The sequence below is a fragment of the Bos javanicus genome, chromosome 20 (genome assembly GCF_032452875.1).
Source record: "Bos javanicus breed banteng chromosome 20, ARS-OSU_banteng_1.0, whole genome shotgun sequence".
Classification (NCBI taxonomy): domain Eukaryota; kingdom Metazoa; phylum Chordata; class Mammalia; order Artiodactyla; family Bovidae; genus Bos; species Bos javanicus.
Window position 1 is genome coordinate 8,491,299 of NC_083887.1, and position 19,604 is coordinate 8,510,902.

The 19,604-nt window shown below is 38.5% G+C and overlaps 1 protein-coding gene across 2 annotated transcripts in view; it reads right to left on the reverse strand.

The window, feature by feature from the left end:
• Positions 1-19,604, reverse strand: part of FCHO2 (FCH and mu domain containing endocytic adaptor 2) — a 126,118-nt gene that overhangs the window by 60,739 nt on the left and 45,775 nt on the right. For both annotated transcript variants that reach the window (XM_061393291.1, XM_061393292.1), the window contains 2 exons: positions 13,591-13,689; positions 12,902-12,998 (listed from right to left, as the gene is read on the reverse strand). In XM_061393291.1, the coding sequence (XP_061249275.1) occupies positions 12,902-12,998; positions 13,591-13,689 (196 nt within the window). The remainder of the gene's footprint in view (positions 1-12,901; positions 12,999-13,590; positions 13,690-19,604) is intronic.

Sequence of the window (19,604 nt, forward strand, 5' to 3'; positions counted from 1 at the left end):
AAACAACAGAATAGGAAAGAGTAGAAATCTCTTCAAGAAAATCAGAGATACCAAGGGAACATTTCATGCAAAGATGGGCACAATAAAGGACAGAAACGGTATGGGCCTACAGAAGCAGAAGATATTAAGACAAGGTGGCAAAAATACACAGAACTATACAAAAAAGATCTTTATGACCCAGATAATCATGATGGTGTGATCACTCATCTAGAACCAGACATCCTGGAGTGTGAAATAAAGTGGGCCTTAGGAAGCATTACTACAAACAAAACTAGTGGGGGTACAAATCCTAAAAAATGATGTTCTGAAAGTGTTGCACTCAATATGCCAGCAAATTTGGAAAACTCAGCAGTGACCACAGGACTGGAAAAGGTCAGTTCTCATTCCAATCCCAAAGAAAGGCAATGCCAAAGAATGCTCAAACTACCATACAATTGCACTCATCTCACACGCTAGCAAAGTAATGCTTAAAATTCTCCAAGCCAGGCTTCAACAGTACATGAACTGTGAACTTCCAGATGATCAAGCTGGATTTAGAAAAGGCAGAGGAATCAGATCAAATTGACAACATCCGCTGGATCATCAGAAAAGCAAGAGAGTTCCAAAAAAACATCTACTTCTGCTTTATTGACAACACCAAAGCCTTTGACCATGTGGATTACAACAAACTGTGGAAAATTCTTAGAGAGATGGGAAAAACAGACCACCTTACCTGCCTCCTTAGAAATCTGTATGCAGGTCAAGAAGCAACAGTTAGAACCAGACGTGGAACAGACTGGTTCAAAATTGGGAAAGGAGTATGTCAAGGCTGTATATTGTCACCATGCTTATTTAACTTCTATGCAGAGTACATCATGAGAAATGTCAGGCTGGATGAAGCACAAGCTGGAATCAAGATTGCTGGGAGAAATATCAATAACCTCAGATACGCAGATGACACCACCCTTATGGCAGAAAGTGAAGAGGAACTAAAGAGCCTCTTGATGAAAGTGAAAGAGAGTGAAAAAGTTGTCTTAAAGCTCAGCATTCAGAAAACTAAGATCATGGTATCCAGTCCCATCATCCCATCACTTCATGGCAAATAGATGGGGAAACAATGAAAACAGTGAGACTTTATTTTCTTGGGCTCCAAAATCACTGCAGATGGTGACTGCAGCCATGAAATTAAAAGACACTTGCTCCTTGGAAGTAAAGCTATGACCAACCTAGAAAGATATTTAAAAAGCAGAGACATTACTTTACTGACAAAGGTCCATCTAGTCAAAGCTATGGCTTTTCCAGTAGTCATGTATGGATGTGAGAGTTGGACTATAAAGAAAGCTGAGCACCAAAGAATTGATGCTTTTGAACTGTGGTGTTGGAGAAGACTCTAGAGAGTCCCTTGGACAGCAAGGAGATCAAACCAGTCAATCCTAACAGAAATCAACCCTGAATATTCATTGGAAGAACTGATGCAGAAGCTGAAACTCCAATATTCTGGCCACCTGATGCGAAGAACTGACTCATAGGAGAGGAGGAGAAGGGGAGGCAGAGGATGATCATTGGATGGCATCACCGACTCGATGGACATGAGTTTGAGCAAGCTCCGGGCGTTGGTGATGGACAGGGAAACCTAGCGTGCTGTAGTCCGCAGGGTCACAGAGTTGGACACGAATGAGTGACTGAACTATTCTACACATACTCAGAGACACATTTTTCCCCCACCCACTAAACCATTAGAAAATAAAGTTGCAAACATCAATACTACTTCATTTCAGGGGTATTTCTTTTAATAAAGGTTTATAGAGACAATTCCCTCAATCCAAGTCCTAGTTGCCTCTGACTCTCCTAATGCAATACTTCCTGTATTAGAAGCACCAGGAGGGCTTGTTAAACCACAAATTGTTGGGGCCTATCTGCAGAGTGTTCTCCACAGAAGATCTAGGTTGGTGCTCAGGAATTTGCATTTTAAACAAATTCCCAGGTGATGCAGTAGGTCCTAGGATCACACTTTGAGAATGATAGTCCCAAGGATTCCCTGGGTCCACTGTCAGATATTCAGTAAGTCTAGACAGTGTTTCTCCCATTTTACTGCACAAACTGCATGCGTGCATGCTCAGTCATTTAATCTTTAGGGACTCCATAGACTGTAGCCCACCAGGCTCCTCTGTCCACATGAGTATCCTGGCAAGAATACTAGAGTGGGTTGCCATTTCCTTCTCCAAGTGATATGCCAAACCTAGGGACTGAACTCACTTCTCCTGTGGCTTCTGCATGGGCAGGTGGATTCTTGACCACTGAACCAGAGTCACCAGGGAAGCACCACAAACTGCCCACCGATCTTACTAAAATTTGGATTCTAATTCAGTAGGTCTTGGGTAGGGCTTGAGCGTCTGCATTTATGACAAGCATCCAGGGATGTAATGCTACAATTTCTCAACAATGGCTGCATGTTGGAATCGAATAAGTTTTAAAATATAGTGTTACCAAGGACCCACCCTTCACCAATGACATCAAAATTTCTGGGATAGTACAATGTCTGTACATTTTTTTAAGAGAGAGAGGAAGAAATAAAAAGGAAAAGGAAAATATTTTCAACAAATGATTCTCACAGGTAGCCAAGGCTTGAGAAGCTGTGATGAAGCTAATTTAGGAACCTTGATCTCAAATAAAAAGAACAGGTTTTAACCACAGAATTTCAGTCACTGTAAAACCTAAATTTTCACCAAGTTCTCCAACACAGCATCTTGGCACTGAAATATAATCTCCCCCTATGTCCAAAATCTGACATTGCTTCCATTCCCTCGACTAAGTCATGTTTTCACTTTCTGGGATCCTAATAAAACCTTTAGGAACTAACACTCTGCTTGCTATAATCTCTCTTCTCTGGGAATTTCCCACTGTTCACAAGTAGAACAGCAGCCACTAGTAATACCTAGTGAGAACTGACTGAACGAGAAAGAAGATCACCCCAACCCAAGATTACCTAGACCAGGTTCTTTCTGGTCAAGAAAAAGGACAAAAACCTGGGTTAATTCTGAGCTATGGATGCAATTAAAGGACAAGTGAAAATATCTAGAATTTACTAAGAGATCACCTTACATAATGTACCCGGAGAAGCAAAGAAAGCCATTCTGCAAAGAAAAAAAAAAGCAGTAGAATGCAGAGACTTAGTAAAGGAAAAATAATACCTAGTATTTCTACTGGTTTGGGTTTCCTTCTGTAGCCTGGCTATATTCCTGATTTTGAATCCTTGGGGTACCTCAGTTTCTTTTCCATAAACTTCCTTTTAAGGTCAAGTTGATTTAACTTCTTTTACATACTGCAAAAGGAACTAAAACCCTGTCTTTATTCTGATGCACATGTAAAAATTGTAACGAGCTTCCTTTAGTTTTTTTTCTTTTTTTTTTTTTTTTTTGGATCAGTGTTTATACATTGAATAGGCCTCCCTGGTGGCTCAGACAGTAAAGAACCTCCCTGCAATGCAGGAGACCTGGGTTCAATCCCTGGGTTGGGAAGATCAACTGGAAAAGGGAATAGCTACCCATTCCAGTGTTCTTGCCTGAAGAATTCCATGGACAGAAGAGCCTGGCAGGCTACAGTCCATGGGGTCGTGAAGAGCTGGGTGCAACTGAGCATGCACATACAGTGAATATTTTTAATGGTTATTTCAAATTAAAGAACTAAGTTTTCCTTAAAGTCTGCTCAAAACAGTTTAATCTTTACTTCACAATTCAGGATTATTATGATGATGATCAGGTACTGTGCTGTGATATGACCACAGATGTAGTTGGTGTAAGGTATCAGATTAAATGATTTCTGAATCCAAGAACAGCAGAATCAACTTTTAGAAAAAAAAAATTAGTATTGTTATAAGTTATACAATTCTAATGTATTATCAAGCTTGCTACCATCTACATCAAAAAAGTACATTCTCCAAAGTTGGGCAAAGATTTTCTATAAAAAGTCAAGATAATAAGTGTTTTAGACATTGTAGGTCATAAAGTCTGTCACAACTAGTGACCTTGGCTACCAAAGTGTGAGAGCAGATAAGACATGGGTCACAGCAGACAAGTGTGACTGGTTTCAAAAAACTTTCATGGACACCAACACCTGAATTTTATAATTTTATGTATCACAAAATACATGTTCTCCCCACCCCACATTCATTCTTTGTGGGCCTCAAAATAAAGAGGCAAAGCTAAATCTGGCTCAGGAGATAACCATTATCAGGAGGCACACGCATCCCACAGGGCAGACTCCTCTGCCTCTGTCCTAGGTAAGTAGGGCACCATAGCCTACCAGGCTCCACCGTCCATGGGATTTTCCAGGCAAGAGTACTGGAGTGGGCTGCCATTGCCCTATCCAGAGGTAGAGGTGTACTCCGCACAAAGAAAAGCCTTTCTGGAAGTTCTCCTCTTTCACTCTCTGATTTGTGCAAATCTTATTATCCTCTTCACTAATCATCATCCATTCTTTTCTCTTTCTCTGATCATTCCCATTTACTATCAATTAGAAAAAGGAAGTAATCACAGAAAATCTGGTGTGGTTTGTGGGGCTCTGGTTTTATCAGCTAATTTTAATTTTGCTTTCTACAGAAGCATTTCAATGCTTCTCCAAATTAAAAAAAAAACAAAAAAACACAACTTTGTGGAAGAAGGTTAATTTATAGGTTTGGCATTACTCCAAATCATTGAGGAGCCTAGAAAGACGATCACTAGATTTTTTTTCAACTATATTTAAAATAATATTCTATTATCTATACCCTATATTTAAAATAATATATCTAAAATTAGAAGCTGAAAAATTCTAAAAATCTAAACTAATCAATTTCACATGTAGGTGATCTGACTACAAGAATCTCATTTTTCCTTTTTTCTTGGTGGCTGGTTTTATGCCTACCTTTCTGGGGCTTTTTCTATTTGTAACTGTAAACACAATATATAGTCTCTGCTGCTGCTGCTAAGTTGCTTCAGTCGTGTCCAGCTCTGTGTGACCCCAGAGAGGGCAGCCCACCAGGCTCCTCTGTCCCTGGGATTCTCCAGGCAAGAATACTGGAGTGGGTTGCCATTTCCTTCTCTCTGGATGTCCTCAGATGGAAGCCATAAACCTATATTATTATATAATGAATATATAGATAAGCTTTGCAACAAAATCTTTTATTTAAACATATTAGACCTGGTTTACCAACTTTTTACTTAAGTTATCTATCCTTTTATTTCTTATAAATGGAAACTCGCTTAGATTTTATGAATTATAAACAGCACAGAGTGAAATTAGCAGAATGACTGTAAAACAGGAAATTTTAAAAATACAGATTTTAATCTTAATTTTAGCTGCAACTAAAATATATGAGGATGAGTAGAAATACTAAGACAATGTCATTAGAACATAGTAAGCCATTCACAATTAGAAAACACCTGTTTATTCACGATTCTTTCAGACACAGTGCTTTGACATCCAAAGCATCTGCTCAGGGTAACTCAAATTCCAGAAAAGCCAGGCAGTACAACATTTAAAAAGTAATGACAAAAACAGTATGGAAGTTCCTCAAAAAATTAAAAATAGAACTACTTACTATATGATCTAGCAATTCCACTTCTCCATATTTATCAGAAGACAATTAAACCACTACCGAAAAAAAAAGAGGCTGCACTCTCATGGTCAGTGTATGTATGTGCTTAGTCGCTCGGTTGTGTCCGACTCTTTGCGACCCCATGGACTGTAGCCCACCAGGCTCCTCTGTTCATGGGGATTCTCCAGGCAAGAGTACTGGAGCAGGTTGCCATGCCCTTTTCTGGGGGATCTTTCCAACCCAGGGATCGAACCCAGGTCTTCCGCGTTGCAGGCGGTTTCTTTACCATCTGAGCTGTTACCAGGGAAGCCCCATGTTCAGTGTGGCACTATTTATAAGAGCAAAGACATGGAAACAAACCTAAGTCTCTACTGACAGATGAACGGATCAAGAAAAAAAAAAATATATATATCTACACACACACACACACATATATATATATCTACACACACAAAATAGTCAGCCATAAAAAGAAGAAAATCCTGTCTTTGTGACAACACAGATGGAACCTGAAGGCATTATGCTAAGTTAAATAAGTCAGAGAAAGACAAATACTCTATGATCTCACTTACATGTGGAACCTAAAAAATAAAACTGAACTGACAGATACAGATTGGGTGAGGGGGAAACCCACTGGGTAAAATGGGTGAAAGTGGTCAAAACATACAAACTTCCAGTTATAGGACAAAATAAGCCTACAGACATAATGCACAACATAGTATGTATTTGAAAGCTGCTAAGAGAGTACAGTCATCCCTCAGTATCTGAAGGCGACTGGTTCTAGGATCCCTGCAGACACCAAATTCTGAAGATGCTCAAGTCCCTTATAAGGCCTAACGCAGTCAGCCCTCCATGTCCATGGATGTGGAATCCTCAAACAGAGAGGGCCAACTGTAGTCCTTAAAAGTTCTTATCACAAGAAAAACAATTTAACTATGCATGGGAATAGATGTTAACTAAACTTACTCTGGCAATCATTTGCAATATATACATTTATCATTATGTTGCATACCTTAAAGCTAATACAATGGTATCTGTCAATTATAACTCAATAAAAAAGTATTGACAAAAATGATACTACATATTATAAAATACATTTATTTCTACATATGTATATTTAATCTTAATATATATGTTTGTTGTGATCCACACAGTCAAAGGCTTTGGCATAGTCAATTAAGCGGAAATAGATGTTTTTCTGAAACTCTCTTGCTTTTTTGATAATCCAACCAATGTTGGCAATTTGATCTCTGGTTCCTCTGCCTTTTCTAAATCCAGGTTGAACATCAGGAAGTTCACGGTTCACGCATTGCTAAAGCCTGGCTTGGAGAATTTTGAGCATTACTTTACTAGCGTGTGAGATGAGTGCAATTGTGCGGTAGTTTGAGCATTCTTTGGCATTGCCTTTCTTTGGGATTGGAATGAAAACTGAGCTTTTCCAGTCCTGTGGCCACTGCTGAGTCTTCCAAATTTGCTGGCACATTGACTGCAGCACTTTCACAGCATCATCTTTCAGGATTTGGAATAGCTCAACTGGAATTCCATCACCTCCACTAGCTTTGTTCGTAGTGATGCTTTCTAAGGCCCTCTTGACTTCACATTCCAGGATGTCAGGCTCTAGGTGAGTGATCACACCATTGTGATTATCTGGGTCGTGAAGATCTTTTTTGAATAGTTCTTTTGTGTATTCTTGCCACCTCTTCTTAATATCTTCTGCTTCTATTAGGTCCATACCATTTCTATCCTTTATTGAGCCCATCTTTGCATGAAATGTTCCCTTGGTATCTCCAATTTTCTTGAAGAGATCTCTAGTCTTTCCCATTCTATTGTTTTCCTCTATTTCTTTGCACTGATCCCTGAGGAAGGCATTCTTATCTCTCCTTGCTATTTTTTGGAATTCTGCATTTAAATGGGTATATCTTTCCTTTTCTCCTTTCCTTTCATCCTAAAGGAAATCAGTCCTGAACATTCATTAGAAGGACTGATGTTGAAGCTGAAACTCCAATACTTTGGCCACCTGATGTGAAGAACTGGCTCACTGGAAAAGACCCTGATGCTGGGAAAGACTGAAGGTGGGAAGAGAAGGGGACGACAGAGGATGAGATGGTTGGATGACATCACTGAATCAATGGACATGAATTTGAGTAAACTCCGGGAGTTGGTGATGGACAGGGAGGCCTGGTGTGCTGCAGTCCATGGGGTAGCAAAGAGTCGGATACGACTGAGCGACTGAACTGAATGGAATATATATTTACTAAATATAGATTATTATATATGTATATTTATGTTATATATAAAATAGTCTCAATGAATAGTGAGAAAATTTAATGCTCTCAAAGTGTGATTTACACAGGAAAATTGGAGACATAGAGCTAGAGGTTACATCTTTCAACAGATAACTGACTACAGAAAAAAATACTCATTTTTCAGTGTAAGACAAATAGTTTAACTTTCAGTTTATGCAAAGTTTCTAAAGAAGTCAGCCTCTTGCTTTCTTTTAAAATTGTGTCCCATTGGACTAAAACCAGTTCACAGAAGAACTCATCCACCAGAGGGAGCCCTTACAAAAGAGAAAAAAACGTTACCAGCAGTGTGCGTCTGTGTTTGTGTGTATGTGTGTGTGAGGGACGTGTGTGTGTGAGGGACATATGTGTGTGTGTGTGTGTGTGTGTGTGTGAGAGAGAGAGAGAGAGAGAGAGAGAGAGAGAGAATGTGTGTGTGAGAGAGAGAGAGAGAGAGAGAGAGACAGAGAGTGCTTGTGTGTGTGTGTGTTTTGACTCTGCAACCCCCTGGACCACAGTTTGCCAAGCTCCTCTGTCCATGGGATTTCCTAAGCAAGAATACTGCAGTGGGTTGCCATTTTCTACTTGAGGGGATCTTCCCAACCCAGGAATCAAACCCTCATCTCCTGCACTGCAGGCAGATTCTTTACTGCTGAGCTCCCAGGGAAGCCCTAGTATACACAATTGAAGGAAGTGTATTTCTTACAAAACAAAATTCTTTAAATCCAGTAATTTCTTACAATCACATGTATTATTTTCTGAGACACACAAAATTTCCATTACTGAAATGAGCTCCCTCTAGTGCCCACAGATAGTGCAAAATGTATGAAAGAGGCGTAACTTGTTGCCCACAGCAAGTCAACTAGAGAAGTAGTATTCAACCTTTCCATTCCACCCCCACTCACGCCTTTTCTTTCCCCTAAATTAGTTCTAGGATCATTTATCTTGAAAATCAGTCACCTATATACATGATGTCAACAGTCATCCTAAAACTGTCACCTAATTCTGGGTTAAGTAATTCTAGGAAAGCCCATGTCATCACCAATCTTGGCCTCCCTCTTACCAGTTAGTCACAGAAATTTGCTCCATGTCTTTGTATATCTTGAGGCAAATACATTTAAATTTATAAATAAGCAATATCCCATAGTACCTATCTATTAATCGAGTATGTATTAATTTGGGGAAAATAACACTAAGTACTCAATAAATGTTACATTATCTCAGGTGAACCTCACAAAACCCCACAAGGTAGGTACTATTATTATCCTCACTTTATAGATGAGACTTTGAGGCTTACATCTCACTAGTAGTAAAGCAGAGACCACAAACTACAGGGTTAAGTGCTGTGCTATACCACAGATAAGAAAGCAACTGAACTTAATGCGGTAACTGTAGATTTACACAGTTTTATAAAAAAGGAATGACCGAGCGACTTCACTTTCACTTTTCACTTTCATGTCTTGGAGAAGGAAATGGCACCCCACTCCAGTACTTTTGCCTGGAAAATCCCATGGACGGAGGAGCCTGGTGGGCTGCAGTCCATGGGGTCGCTAGAGTCGGACACGACTGAGTGACTTCACTTTCACTTTTCACTTCCATGCACTGGAGAAGGAAATGGCAACCCACTCCAGTGTTCTTGCCTGGAGAATCCCAGGGATGGGGGAGCCTGATGGGCTTCTGTCTATGGGGTCGCACAGAGTCGGATACAACTGAAGTGACTTAGCTGCAGCATAAAAAAGGAAAAAGGAAAAGAAATACAACAAGATTCCCTGTACACTTGGCCCAGTTTCCTGAAATAACATTTTGCAAAACTACAAAATAGTGTCACAAAAAGGATACTGATAATGATACAATCTACCAGCCTCACTCAGTTCTAAGGCATTTTCAGTCAGCCAATACACATTTGCTTTTATTCTATCAATATTTCTAAATGATCTATATAAAAATTCTTTGTTTTTACCTCTCATAACTCGTCTTCAGTTCAGTTCAGTCACTCAGTCGTGTCCGACTCTTTGCGACCCCATGGACTGCAGCACGCCAGGCCTCTCTCTCCATCACCAACTCCCGGAGTTTACTCAAACTCATGTCCATCCAGTTGGTGATGCCATCCAATCATCCAATCTTTACAATAAATTTTAGGGTTTCACACTACTCTATAGTTATATATCTCAGCATTCTCATTCTTTCTACATATGTAAACTTAAGCAGTTCAATTCTCATTCCTCCAAAGCATGGGCCTTGAGGTCAAGGATTCTGAAATTTAATCCCAGTATTCTGCCATGTACTTAGTTTGGGCAAATAACTTAACCTCTCAATATTTCCATCATCTGTAAAATGGGAATAAAAGTACCTACTTCCAAGAGTTCCTGAAGACCAAGCTTTGCCTGCAAAGCAGTTGACACAGTACCTGGTACAAATAAGTACTCACTAAACTTTTAGCCATAACTATTTACTATTTCTTTACCAAGACTTTTTTAACAGCATTCCATCCATTCCAGTATCTTCAACCATTTCAACCTCTTTAACATCCTAACCTTACCATATATGTCCATCTGTTCATTCACTGAGCAAAAATGTACTATTTACACATAATGAAGATAAACAGATGAATCAAATACAGAACCTTTCTTCACAAAAGCACAATTACTAAAATCTAAGTTAGACAACAACGATGGTGTAGGCAAATGAGAGGATATAGCATTTTCTAGAGTACACATGAACATAACTAAGGTACCAAGGGCACAAAGGGAGTATGAATAGGAAACAGCAAGCAGTTCAGGTTGGCTGCAGTGGAGGACGACAGAAAAGAAGTAATGGAAAGTAACACTAAAGACTGGGCAAGGGCAGATCCTGAAAGGCTTTGAATCTAAGTCCAGAATCTAAAGTTCATTCTCTCTATAAAGGAGAAATGCAGAGTGCATCATGAGAAAAGCTAGGCTGGATGAAGCACAAGCTGGAATCAAGATTGCCAGCAAAAATACCAATAACCCCATATATGCAGATGATACCACCCTTATGGCAGAAAGTGAAGAAGAACTAAAGAGCCTCTTCATGAAAATGAAAGAAGAGAGTGAAAAAGTTGGCTTAAAACTCAACATTCAGAAAACTAAGATCATGGCATCCGGTCCCATCACTTCATGGCAAATACATGGACAAACAGTGGAAACAGTGGCAGACTTTATTTTGGGGGGACTCCAAAATCACTGCAGATGGTGACTGCAGCCATGAAATTAAAAGACGCTTACTCCTTGGAAGGAAAGTTATGATCAACATAGACAGCATATTAAAAAGCAGAGACATTAATTTGCTAACAAAGGTTCGTCTAGTCAAGGCTATGGTTTTTCCAGTAGTCATGAACGGATGTGAGAGTTGGACAGTAAAGAAAGCTGAGCACCGAAGAACTGATGCTTTTGAACTGTGGTGTTGGGAGAAGACTCTTGAGAGTCCCTTGGACTGCAAGGAGATCCAACCAGTCCATTCTGAAGGAAATCAGCCCTGAGTGTTCATTGGAAGGACTGATGCTGAAGCTGAAACTCCATTACTTTGGGCACCTGATATGGAGAACTGACTCATTGGAAAAGACCCTGATGCTGGGAAAGATTGAAGATGGAGAAGGGGAGAAGGGGATGACAGAGGATGAGATGGTTGGATGGCATCACCAACTCAACAGACATGAGTTTGGGTAAACTCCAGGAGTTGGTGATAGACAGGGAGGCCTGGTGTGCTGCAGTCCATGGGGTCGCAGAGAGACGGACACGACTGAGCGACTGAACTGATAATGAAAAGACAGCGATTTATGAGTAAGGCAGTTATTAAGTTCATAATTTTACAGCCAAAGCATTAATATGCTATACAATATAAGATAGACTAGAGAAATCTTTACTGTGCCTGTATTTAGAAACCTCCTGCTGCATTCAATGATATAAGGAGGAAAGCCTGAAGGGAAAAATATTGAAGAAACTGAATCAATACAATGTAAAACTTAACAAAATGTGGGAAAAAGGAAGTGAAGATGATTTAGGTTTTAAACTTAGTATTGTGAACTAAAGAAAAATGGCTCAGACTTCTCAAATCACTTATTCATTTTCCTGAATTCTAAACTAGATTTTAACTTCAGTCCACTGAGAACTGAATACTTTTTACCTGTGGAATGAAAACAAGTATCTTGAAAGAATATGGAATATTGGAAGAAAAGCTATAACAAAAAAAAAAAAAGAATATGGAATAAATGATTTTAAAAATCTAGAAGACTGTAAGTATAATAAATAGATTCAAGAAATCTATTAAATAGAAGACTGTAAGTATGCTGAGTAGGTAAGAGAATGCTGCTTATGATATCTGATATAAAATATATATTAAAAGTGAGATTAAGGAAACCTATAGTCATCTCTTCATAAAATAGGAAAGAGGATTCCTATACTCACTCGATAAAAACATTGAATACATATATGAATGAGGAAAGAAAATTTAAATTCTTACTAAATTTTAAGAAAGGTTCTCCACTGTCTTCAATGCTCTGAGGGCTCAATATTTTCTTCCACTCTTTGTCTTATAAAATGGCCTTCTGTTGCTAACTACACTTATGAAAATATAAACTTTAATATATTCATTTAGTAAAGTATGATAACCACTTTAGTAAGTAAGTGTTAGTTGCTCAATCGTGTCTGACTCTTTGCGACCCCATGGACTACACCCTGCCAGACTCCTCTGTCCATGGAATTCTCCAGGCAAGAATACTGCAGTGGGTTGCCATTCCCTTCTCCAGGGCATCTTCCTGACCCAGGGATCAAATCCATGTCTGTTGCATTGCAGACAGATTCTGTACTGTGTGAGCCACCAGGGAAGCCCATGATAACCATTTTAGGTAGTACTTAATTATTAATACTGAAGGTCAAAACAAAAACCTAATGTACCATCTGACACAAAGTAAATGACATCTGAGGTTTCACACAGATTTTTAGGTATCTCCCAAGCTCCATTTTGCAATTTTGGAATTTAAAGGCAAACACACTTGTTACTGAATGGGAAATATGAATACACCTCTTTGCAGAGTCTGTCATCTTACCAGGTCTTTCCTTCCCAGTGCCTTTTGACTCAGCAAATTTTTGTATCAAGCTTTCAACTGTAGTATTGGCCATGTTATTTATAAATTCTTCATGGACCTGTTAAAATGAAATAAAGATAAGTTTTTTTCATTTTCCATAAATATTCTTACTGTATTTCAGACAAAATTTTCACAAAACAATTAAAATAGAAGTCAGTGCAGTGACATGTTTATATCTGAGTGTTTTAGAGACATCAGTCTTATAAGAAATAAAACTCATAAAGCAATGAAAATAGTATTAGAATTTTAGTAACAAAGACTTCATCTTTCTCTGTTATATTTCAATGCACCCTAAATATCATCATTAAACCACTTTTATATTTTTGGAAAATTTCTAAGTATAAATTCTATAACTTACTAAAGTTGCTATTCTAAATTTTAAAATAAAACTTTAAAAAGAAATATTCAAAAATTGTTAACAGCAGACTTTTAATGTAAAGAGACTGAGCAAAGTTAATTTTTAAAATTAAATTATCATCCTTGATAGGATTATAAACTCCAGGTTATTTCATATTTAATACATGTAAATATATAGTCTTTATATAGTCTTCATCTGAAATAATTCAGTACCACGCAAAGAATTTGGATTTTTAAAGTCATAAGAGAACATGAAATTCTCATGAATCAGTTTACTAAAAGTGAAAACTTACCTGGCCTATTTGCAGATGAATTTCCTTAATAGCATTTGACAAGGATCCTATAATTTCTTTTATGTGAATGAGGTGAGTTTGTTCAATATCCTGAAATTTCTGGGGAGCAAATATATAAAAAAAAAAATTACACACACACAGATATATTCTGAAATTAAAACAAATTTTTCGAAGTCATCTTAATACAGCTAACCAAATTTAACAAGTTACCATTATTATATAAAATTTAACAATGCTTTAAAAAGCAGAGATGTTGCTTTGCCAATGAAGTCCATCTAGTCAAAGCTTTGGTTTTTCCAATAGTCATAAATGGATGTGAGAGTTGGACAGTAAAGAAAGCTGAGTGCCGAAGAATTGATGCTTTTGAACTATGGTGTTGGAGAAGACTCTTTTTTTTTTTTAAACATACACTCTTGAGAGTCCCTTGGACTGCAAGGATCCAACCAGTCCATCCTAAAGGAAATCAGTCCTAAATATTCATCAGAAGGACTGATGTTGAAGTTGGTGTCCAATACTTTGGCCACCTGTTGGGAAGAACTGACTCATTTGAAAAGACCCTGATACTGGGAATGATTGAAGGCAGGAGGAGAAAGGGATGACAGAGGATGAGATGGTTGGATGGCTCAATGGACATGAGCTTGAGTAAGCTCCAGGAGTCTGTGTTGGACAGGGAGGCCTGGCGTACTGCAGTCCATGGGGTCACAAAGAGTTGGACACAACTCAGCGACTGAACTGAACTATGCTTCTAGACAAATGAGTCTAGTTAACATACTGAAATATAACATAAGAAAAAGTTAACTTTTTGTTGTGCCATTTCACAGGCAAATATGAATTTTTTCGTATTAGAAGATACCACAAATTAAAATTTATAATCAGGGTCAGAAAATTAGGAGGAGACCCAGAAGAGAATAGTGTCAAAAAACCAAAAGGAGAAGTATTTAAAAAAACTGAAAAACAACTAGCTGGCAGAGCTAAAACTACAGTTTACTTCTTAAGACTTTACAATCTAGCCCAGCGACTTTCAAAATGTCTAATTCTTAAAATATTAATATGTACTCTCCAAAAGAGGTAATCTATGGTTTAAGAAATCTGTGAAAACGTGTGTGTATACTCTATCTCAGCAGTTCTCAACTGAAGGCAGGGATGATTCAGATGACCTGGGGAATGTTTTCAAATTACAAAACACACAGATCCCCCAGCACTATTCAGGAAATGGGCTAGAAAGAGGTAAGAATATTGCTGGGAAAAAAATTCCACGTTATTGTGGTCTTTACTTCCCGGGAAGAAAACCAGTGCTATACTTCACTTCATAAGAAATATATTAAAAACGGAAGTAAAGATATATTAAAGTAAAAATATATTAAAAACTGAGAAATACTAAAGTAACAAAGCTTATTTTACTCTGCTTAACCCTGTGTCTTCCAAATTTAACCATACAACCCTTCTCTTCCTCTCTGAGTATCTATTAATATCTCACAATAATTTTCTTCAAAACAGGATTTGGGAAATGCTGAACTAGTCATTTTCAAATAAAAAAAGAAAAAATACATCTGTCATTTCCACTGCCAAACCTGACTACCCTCTTTCTTGGCAAATTATATCAGGTCTAAGGAGCAGGCCTAGATGTTTGCTATTTTTCCCTAGTTTATCAAATTAAATTCCCTCACCCCATATTAAATGTTCAGTTTCCTTCAGCATGCATCAGAAATCTCTAAGCCAAATAATCATATCCGTATTTGTATAAAGGGTATGAACTTCAAAAAAAATCAATAATGGTGAAATTACAGTTTTGGCAGTAATGTAACAACAGTCCAAAAACTTACCAATTTTATTCGTGAGGAATGACAGAGTTAAAATACAGAACTTGTTTTGGCTAATTCCGACCAAGTCCAATAAGAATACCAAAACTGCAAGATCCTGAATTATTCTTAAGAACTGAGGAACAGTCAGCCAGAACATGATTCTACTTTATGTTTCTATTATAAGAATTCACCCTTAGCTTACTATTTGGCAATTTGATGAACAAGATGTTTTCCCACAGAAAGGTAGTCTCAAATCCAGGAAAAGACTGGTCAAATGGCCACTAATTTCATATGGATGATTCCTAATACCAAGAAAACTATGCACCTTCTTTCTCTTTTGAAACACCAAACCTAAGTCAGATCCTTAATAAGTGAGAAATATCTTGAAGCGTGAAGACAAACAGAACCCAAAAGCATGATTTAGCTGCAATTTTGAAATTATGCTTTATTTCTGGTGGGAAGATATTGCTAAATATCACAATTCCTCAAAATTAGTGACTATTAAATAAATTAAGTTATTTAGCAAAGGAATATAGTATCAAGTGTTTGAATATAAATGAATAAACTTTCCTGAACAGATTTTTCTTCCTTGCATTCAAATTCACTGGGCTCATATTATTGTTACATTAGCGTTTTTAAAAAGTACAATTTTGTCAGCCACTACAGATGAACAAAAATTGGGTTCAAAATTGGGAAAGGATTATGACAAGGCTATATACTGTCACCCTGCCTGAGTACATCATGTGAAATACTGGGCTGGACGAATCACAAGCTGGAATCAAGACTGCCAGGAGAAACATCAAAAACCTCAGATATGCAGATGGATGATAGCACTCTAATGGCAGAAAGTGAAAAACTAAAGAGCCCTTGATGAGGGAGAAAGAGCAGAGTTAAAAAGCTGGCTTTGAACTCAACATTCAAAAACCTAGGATCGTGGCATCCAGTCCCATCACTTCATGGCAAATACATGAGGAAAAAGTGGAAACAGTGACAGATTTTCTTTTCTTGGGCTCCAAAATCACTGTGGATGGTGACTGCAGCCATGAAATTTAACAACGCTTGCTCCTTGGAAGAAAAGCAGAGTACTGGAATGGGTTGCCGTTGCCTTCTCCGAACAAATCTAGAGAGCATATTAAAAAGCAGAGACATTACTTTGCCAACAAAAGTCTGTATAGTCAAAGCTATGGTTTCTCCAGTAGTCATGTATGTATGTGAGAGTTGGATCATAAAGAAGGCTGAGCGCCAAAGAATTGATGTTTTTGAACTGTGGTGTTGGAGAAGACGAGAGAGTCCCTTGGACAGCAAGGAGATCAAACCAGTCAATCCTAAAGGAAATCAACCCTGAACATTCACTGGAAGGACTGATGCTGAAGCTGAAGCTCCAATATTTTGGCTGATGCTGATGTGAAGAGCCAACTCACTGGAAAAGACCCTGATGCTGAGAATATTGAAGGCAGCAGGAGAAGGGGACAATAAATGATGAGATGGTTGGATGGCATCACCGACTCAACGGACATGAGTTTGAGCAAACCCCAGGAGATAGTAAAGGACAGGGAAGCCTGGCGTGCTGCCTGGGGTCCATGGGGTCACAAAGGGTCAGATATGACTTAGCAACTGAACACCACCACTACAGATAGATAGATAGATAGAGAGAGAGATATAAAAGCACTCTAATACTAAACTTAATCTGAGGGTGTTAATTAAACAAATCTCAAATTCTTTGTACTAGCCATGTTACTGTTCAAAGTAAACAAAATCTCCCTACTGTTTCAAGTTAAACTGATAGTGGTGAAAAGCATAAGCATAGTCACAATTTCAGTCATGCTTATTCTTAACTCAGGGTTTCCCAGGTGGCTCAGTGGTAAAAAAAACAAACAAACAAAAAAAACCCACCTGCCAGTGCAGGAGCCACAGAAGATGCAGGTTCAATCCCTGGATGGGGAAGATCCCCTGGAGGAGGAAATGGCAACCCATCCCAGTATTCTTGCCTGGAAAATCCCACGGACAGAGAAACCTGGCTGACTACAGTCCAAGGGGTTGCAAAGGAGTCAGACATGACCGAGTGACTGAGCACACATTCTCAAGTGAAAAAATTTACATCACAAGTACTCCAAGTAAAGTCTAAGTTCTTTCACCCAAGGACTCAATTTCTTCTCACTCTGGTGTGGTCCTGCCACCAAAATCTCATTACTGCTAGACTGACAGACCCCTTTCCCATTAGGATTACGTCAGCCTGCTTGGCCTGGAACAAAAACCAAAGCAGCAAAAGAATTCTTTCCCCTTCTAAGTAACCCGAAATAAAGCCTACTACCTATTAAGAAACAAGAGTTAACCTGTTCTATGGTTGTGTGTACATGCTAGAGAGAGAGAGAAAGAGTGAACACGAGAGAAAACATACACGTATTAGCACCGCATACCATCACCTTTATTTAAAAGCAGCGTGGCTAAACATCTGCTCAAACAAATTAATTATTCCATCTTGGGATTGGCAAGATAAACAATTAAAATGCCAATCTGAAAAAAAAAATGTAATGAGGAAGCAGAAAGAGGGAAGGGAAAAATAAGTGCTGAGATTCTACATAAGGTAACACATACAAACGAAAACACTGACTTGAACAAATTCTAACTTCTCTTTTTTCAAATTAAATAACTGAAGGCAAGATTTTCACTGATAGAAACTAATCTTTCCGATAGAAAATAAATCAATAACTGCCTTATACATGAGTGTTCCTAATGATTTAAAAGATAAAACAGAACTTGCTGGAGTCCACAACCACCACAGTTGCTACAGAAATTGTAACTTTCTATCTCACTGGAGTTGGAGCCTCATTTAACACAACTAAACCCTTCCTGAAACATTATCACTTCTGAGCTGCCAGGACATGACACTTTCCAGTTTTCTTCCTTCTCTGGCTTCTCCTACTTGGGTTTCAGCATCTCTTCCTCTTCCAAACTGACAATGATGAACCTCTCAGAGTTTGGCTTAATTCCCCACTCTCTATCCAAAGATCATGTCATTATGGTTTTGTATACTGCCAAGCCCCTATATTATAAAGGCCTAATTCTTTATTCAAAATTTTCGGGACCAAGTGTTTGGGAATTTAAATATTTTGGATTTTTTTTAAATAAAGGTAACGTGTTATCATCTATGTCATTATACTACCAGTAGGATCTGCAGTGGCATCTGTTTATCAAACACTAAAGGAAAACATTTATATTCAGCCTAAGTAGGATAAAGAGACTATATATAGCCTCACATCAGATCAAATCAAGTTCTGCTGCCAAATGAATTCTAGAAAAAAAAAGGGGGGGGGGGTTTCAGAGAATTCAGAATTGTCAATAAGGGACTGTGAACATTATGTCCAGTCCAGATTACTTAGAGCCTCCAAAACAGCCATTTGCTTTCTCCACTTAAGTATATAGGGATTAATCCCCGATGGTTCAGTGGATAAAGAATCAGCCTACAATGCAGGAGATCCCCTTCCGACCCCTCAAACTAACAGCTCTTCATCTAGACTTTGCTATTCATCTCTGTCAAACCTGGAAGAGACCTGGAACTCCTTCAGAATTCTCCCACCCACCCTAACCCTGCCACATCCAAATGTATTCACTTCTCTCATTCTCCAAGGCCACCACACTGACTCTTATCCTTCTCAGTGGACTACAATACTACCTTCCAAATTGGACTCATGATTCTCCTTTGGCCTCACTATAATCCATTCTTTATGAAATTGTCAAAATTAGCTTTAAAAATGCAGATCATATCATGTCGTATCCCTGCATACAGCTCTTCAGTGCCTTCCAACTGCTCTTAGAAGAAAACCTAAGCCCTCACTAGAGCCTGGTCCTTGACTATTTCTTTAATCTCATTTCTAACCACCATGTCTCCTGTTTTAGTAAGCATTTTTACTTTCTAGAATGTGGAGCTCTTTTATACACCTAGGCCTTCATAGCCATGGTCCCCAATGCTTGGAACACACATACCCTAGACTGTCTTGTACCGATTCTTCAAGGCTCAATTTTAAATGTTAGTTCTCCAAAAAGGCCTTTCCTAACTCCCTAATCCAAATTAAGTGAAGGCCACTCAGTCATGTCCGACTCTTTTGACCTCACAGGCTATACAGTCCATGAAATTCTCCAGGCCAGAATACTGGAACAGGAAGTCTACCCTCTCTCCAGCGGATCTTCCTGACCCAGGAATCAAACCAGGGT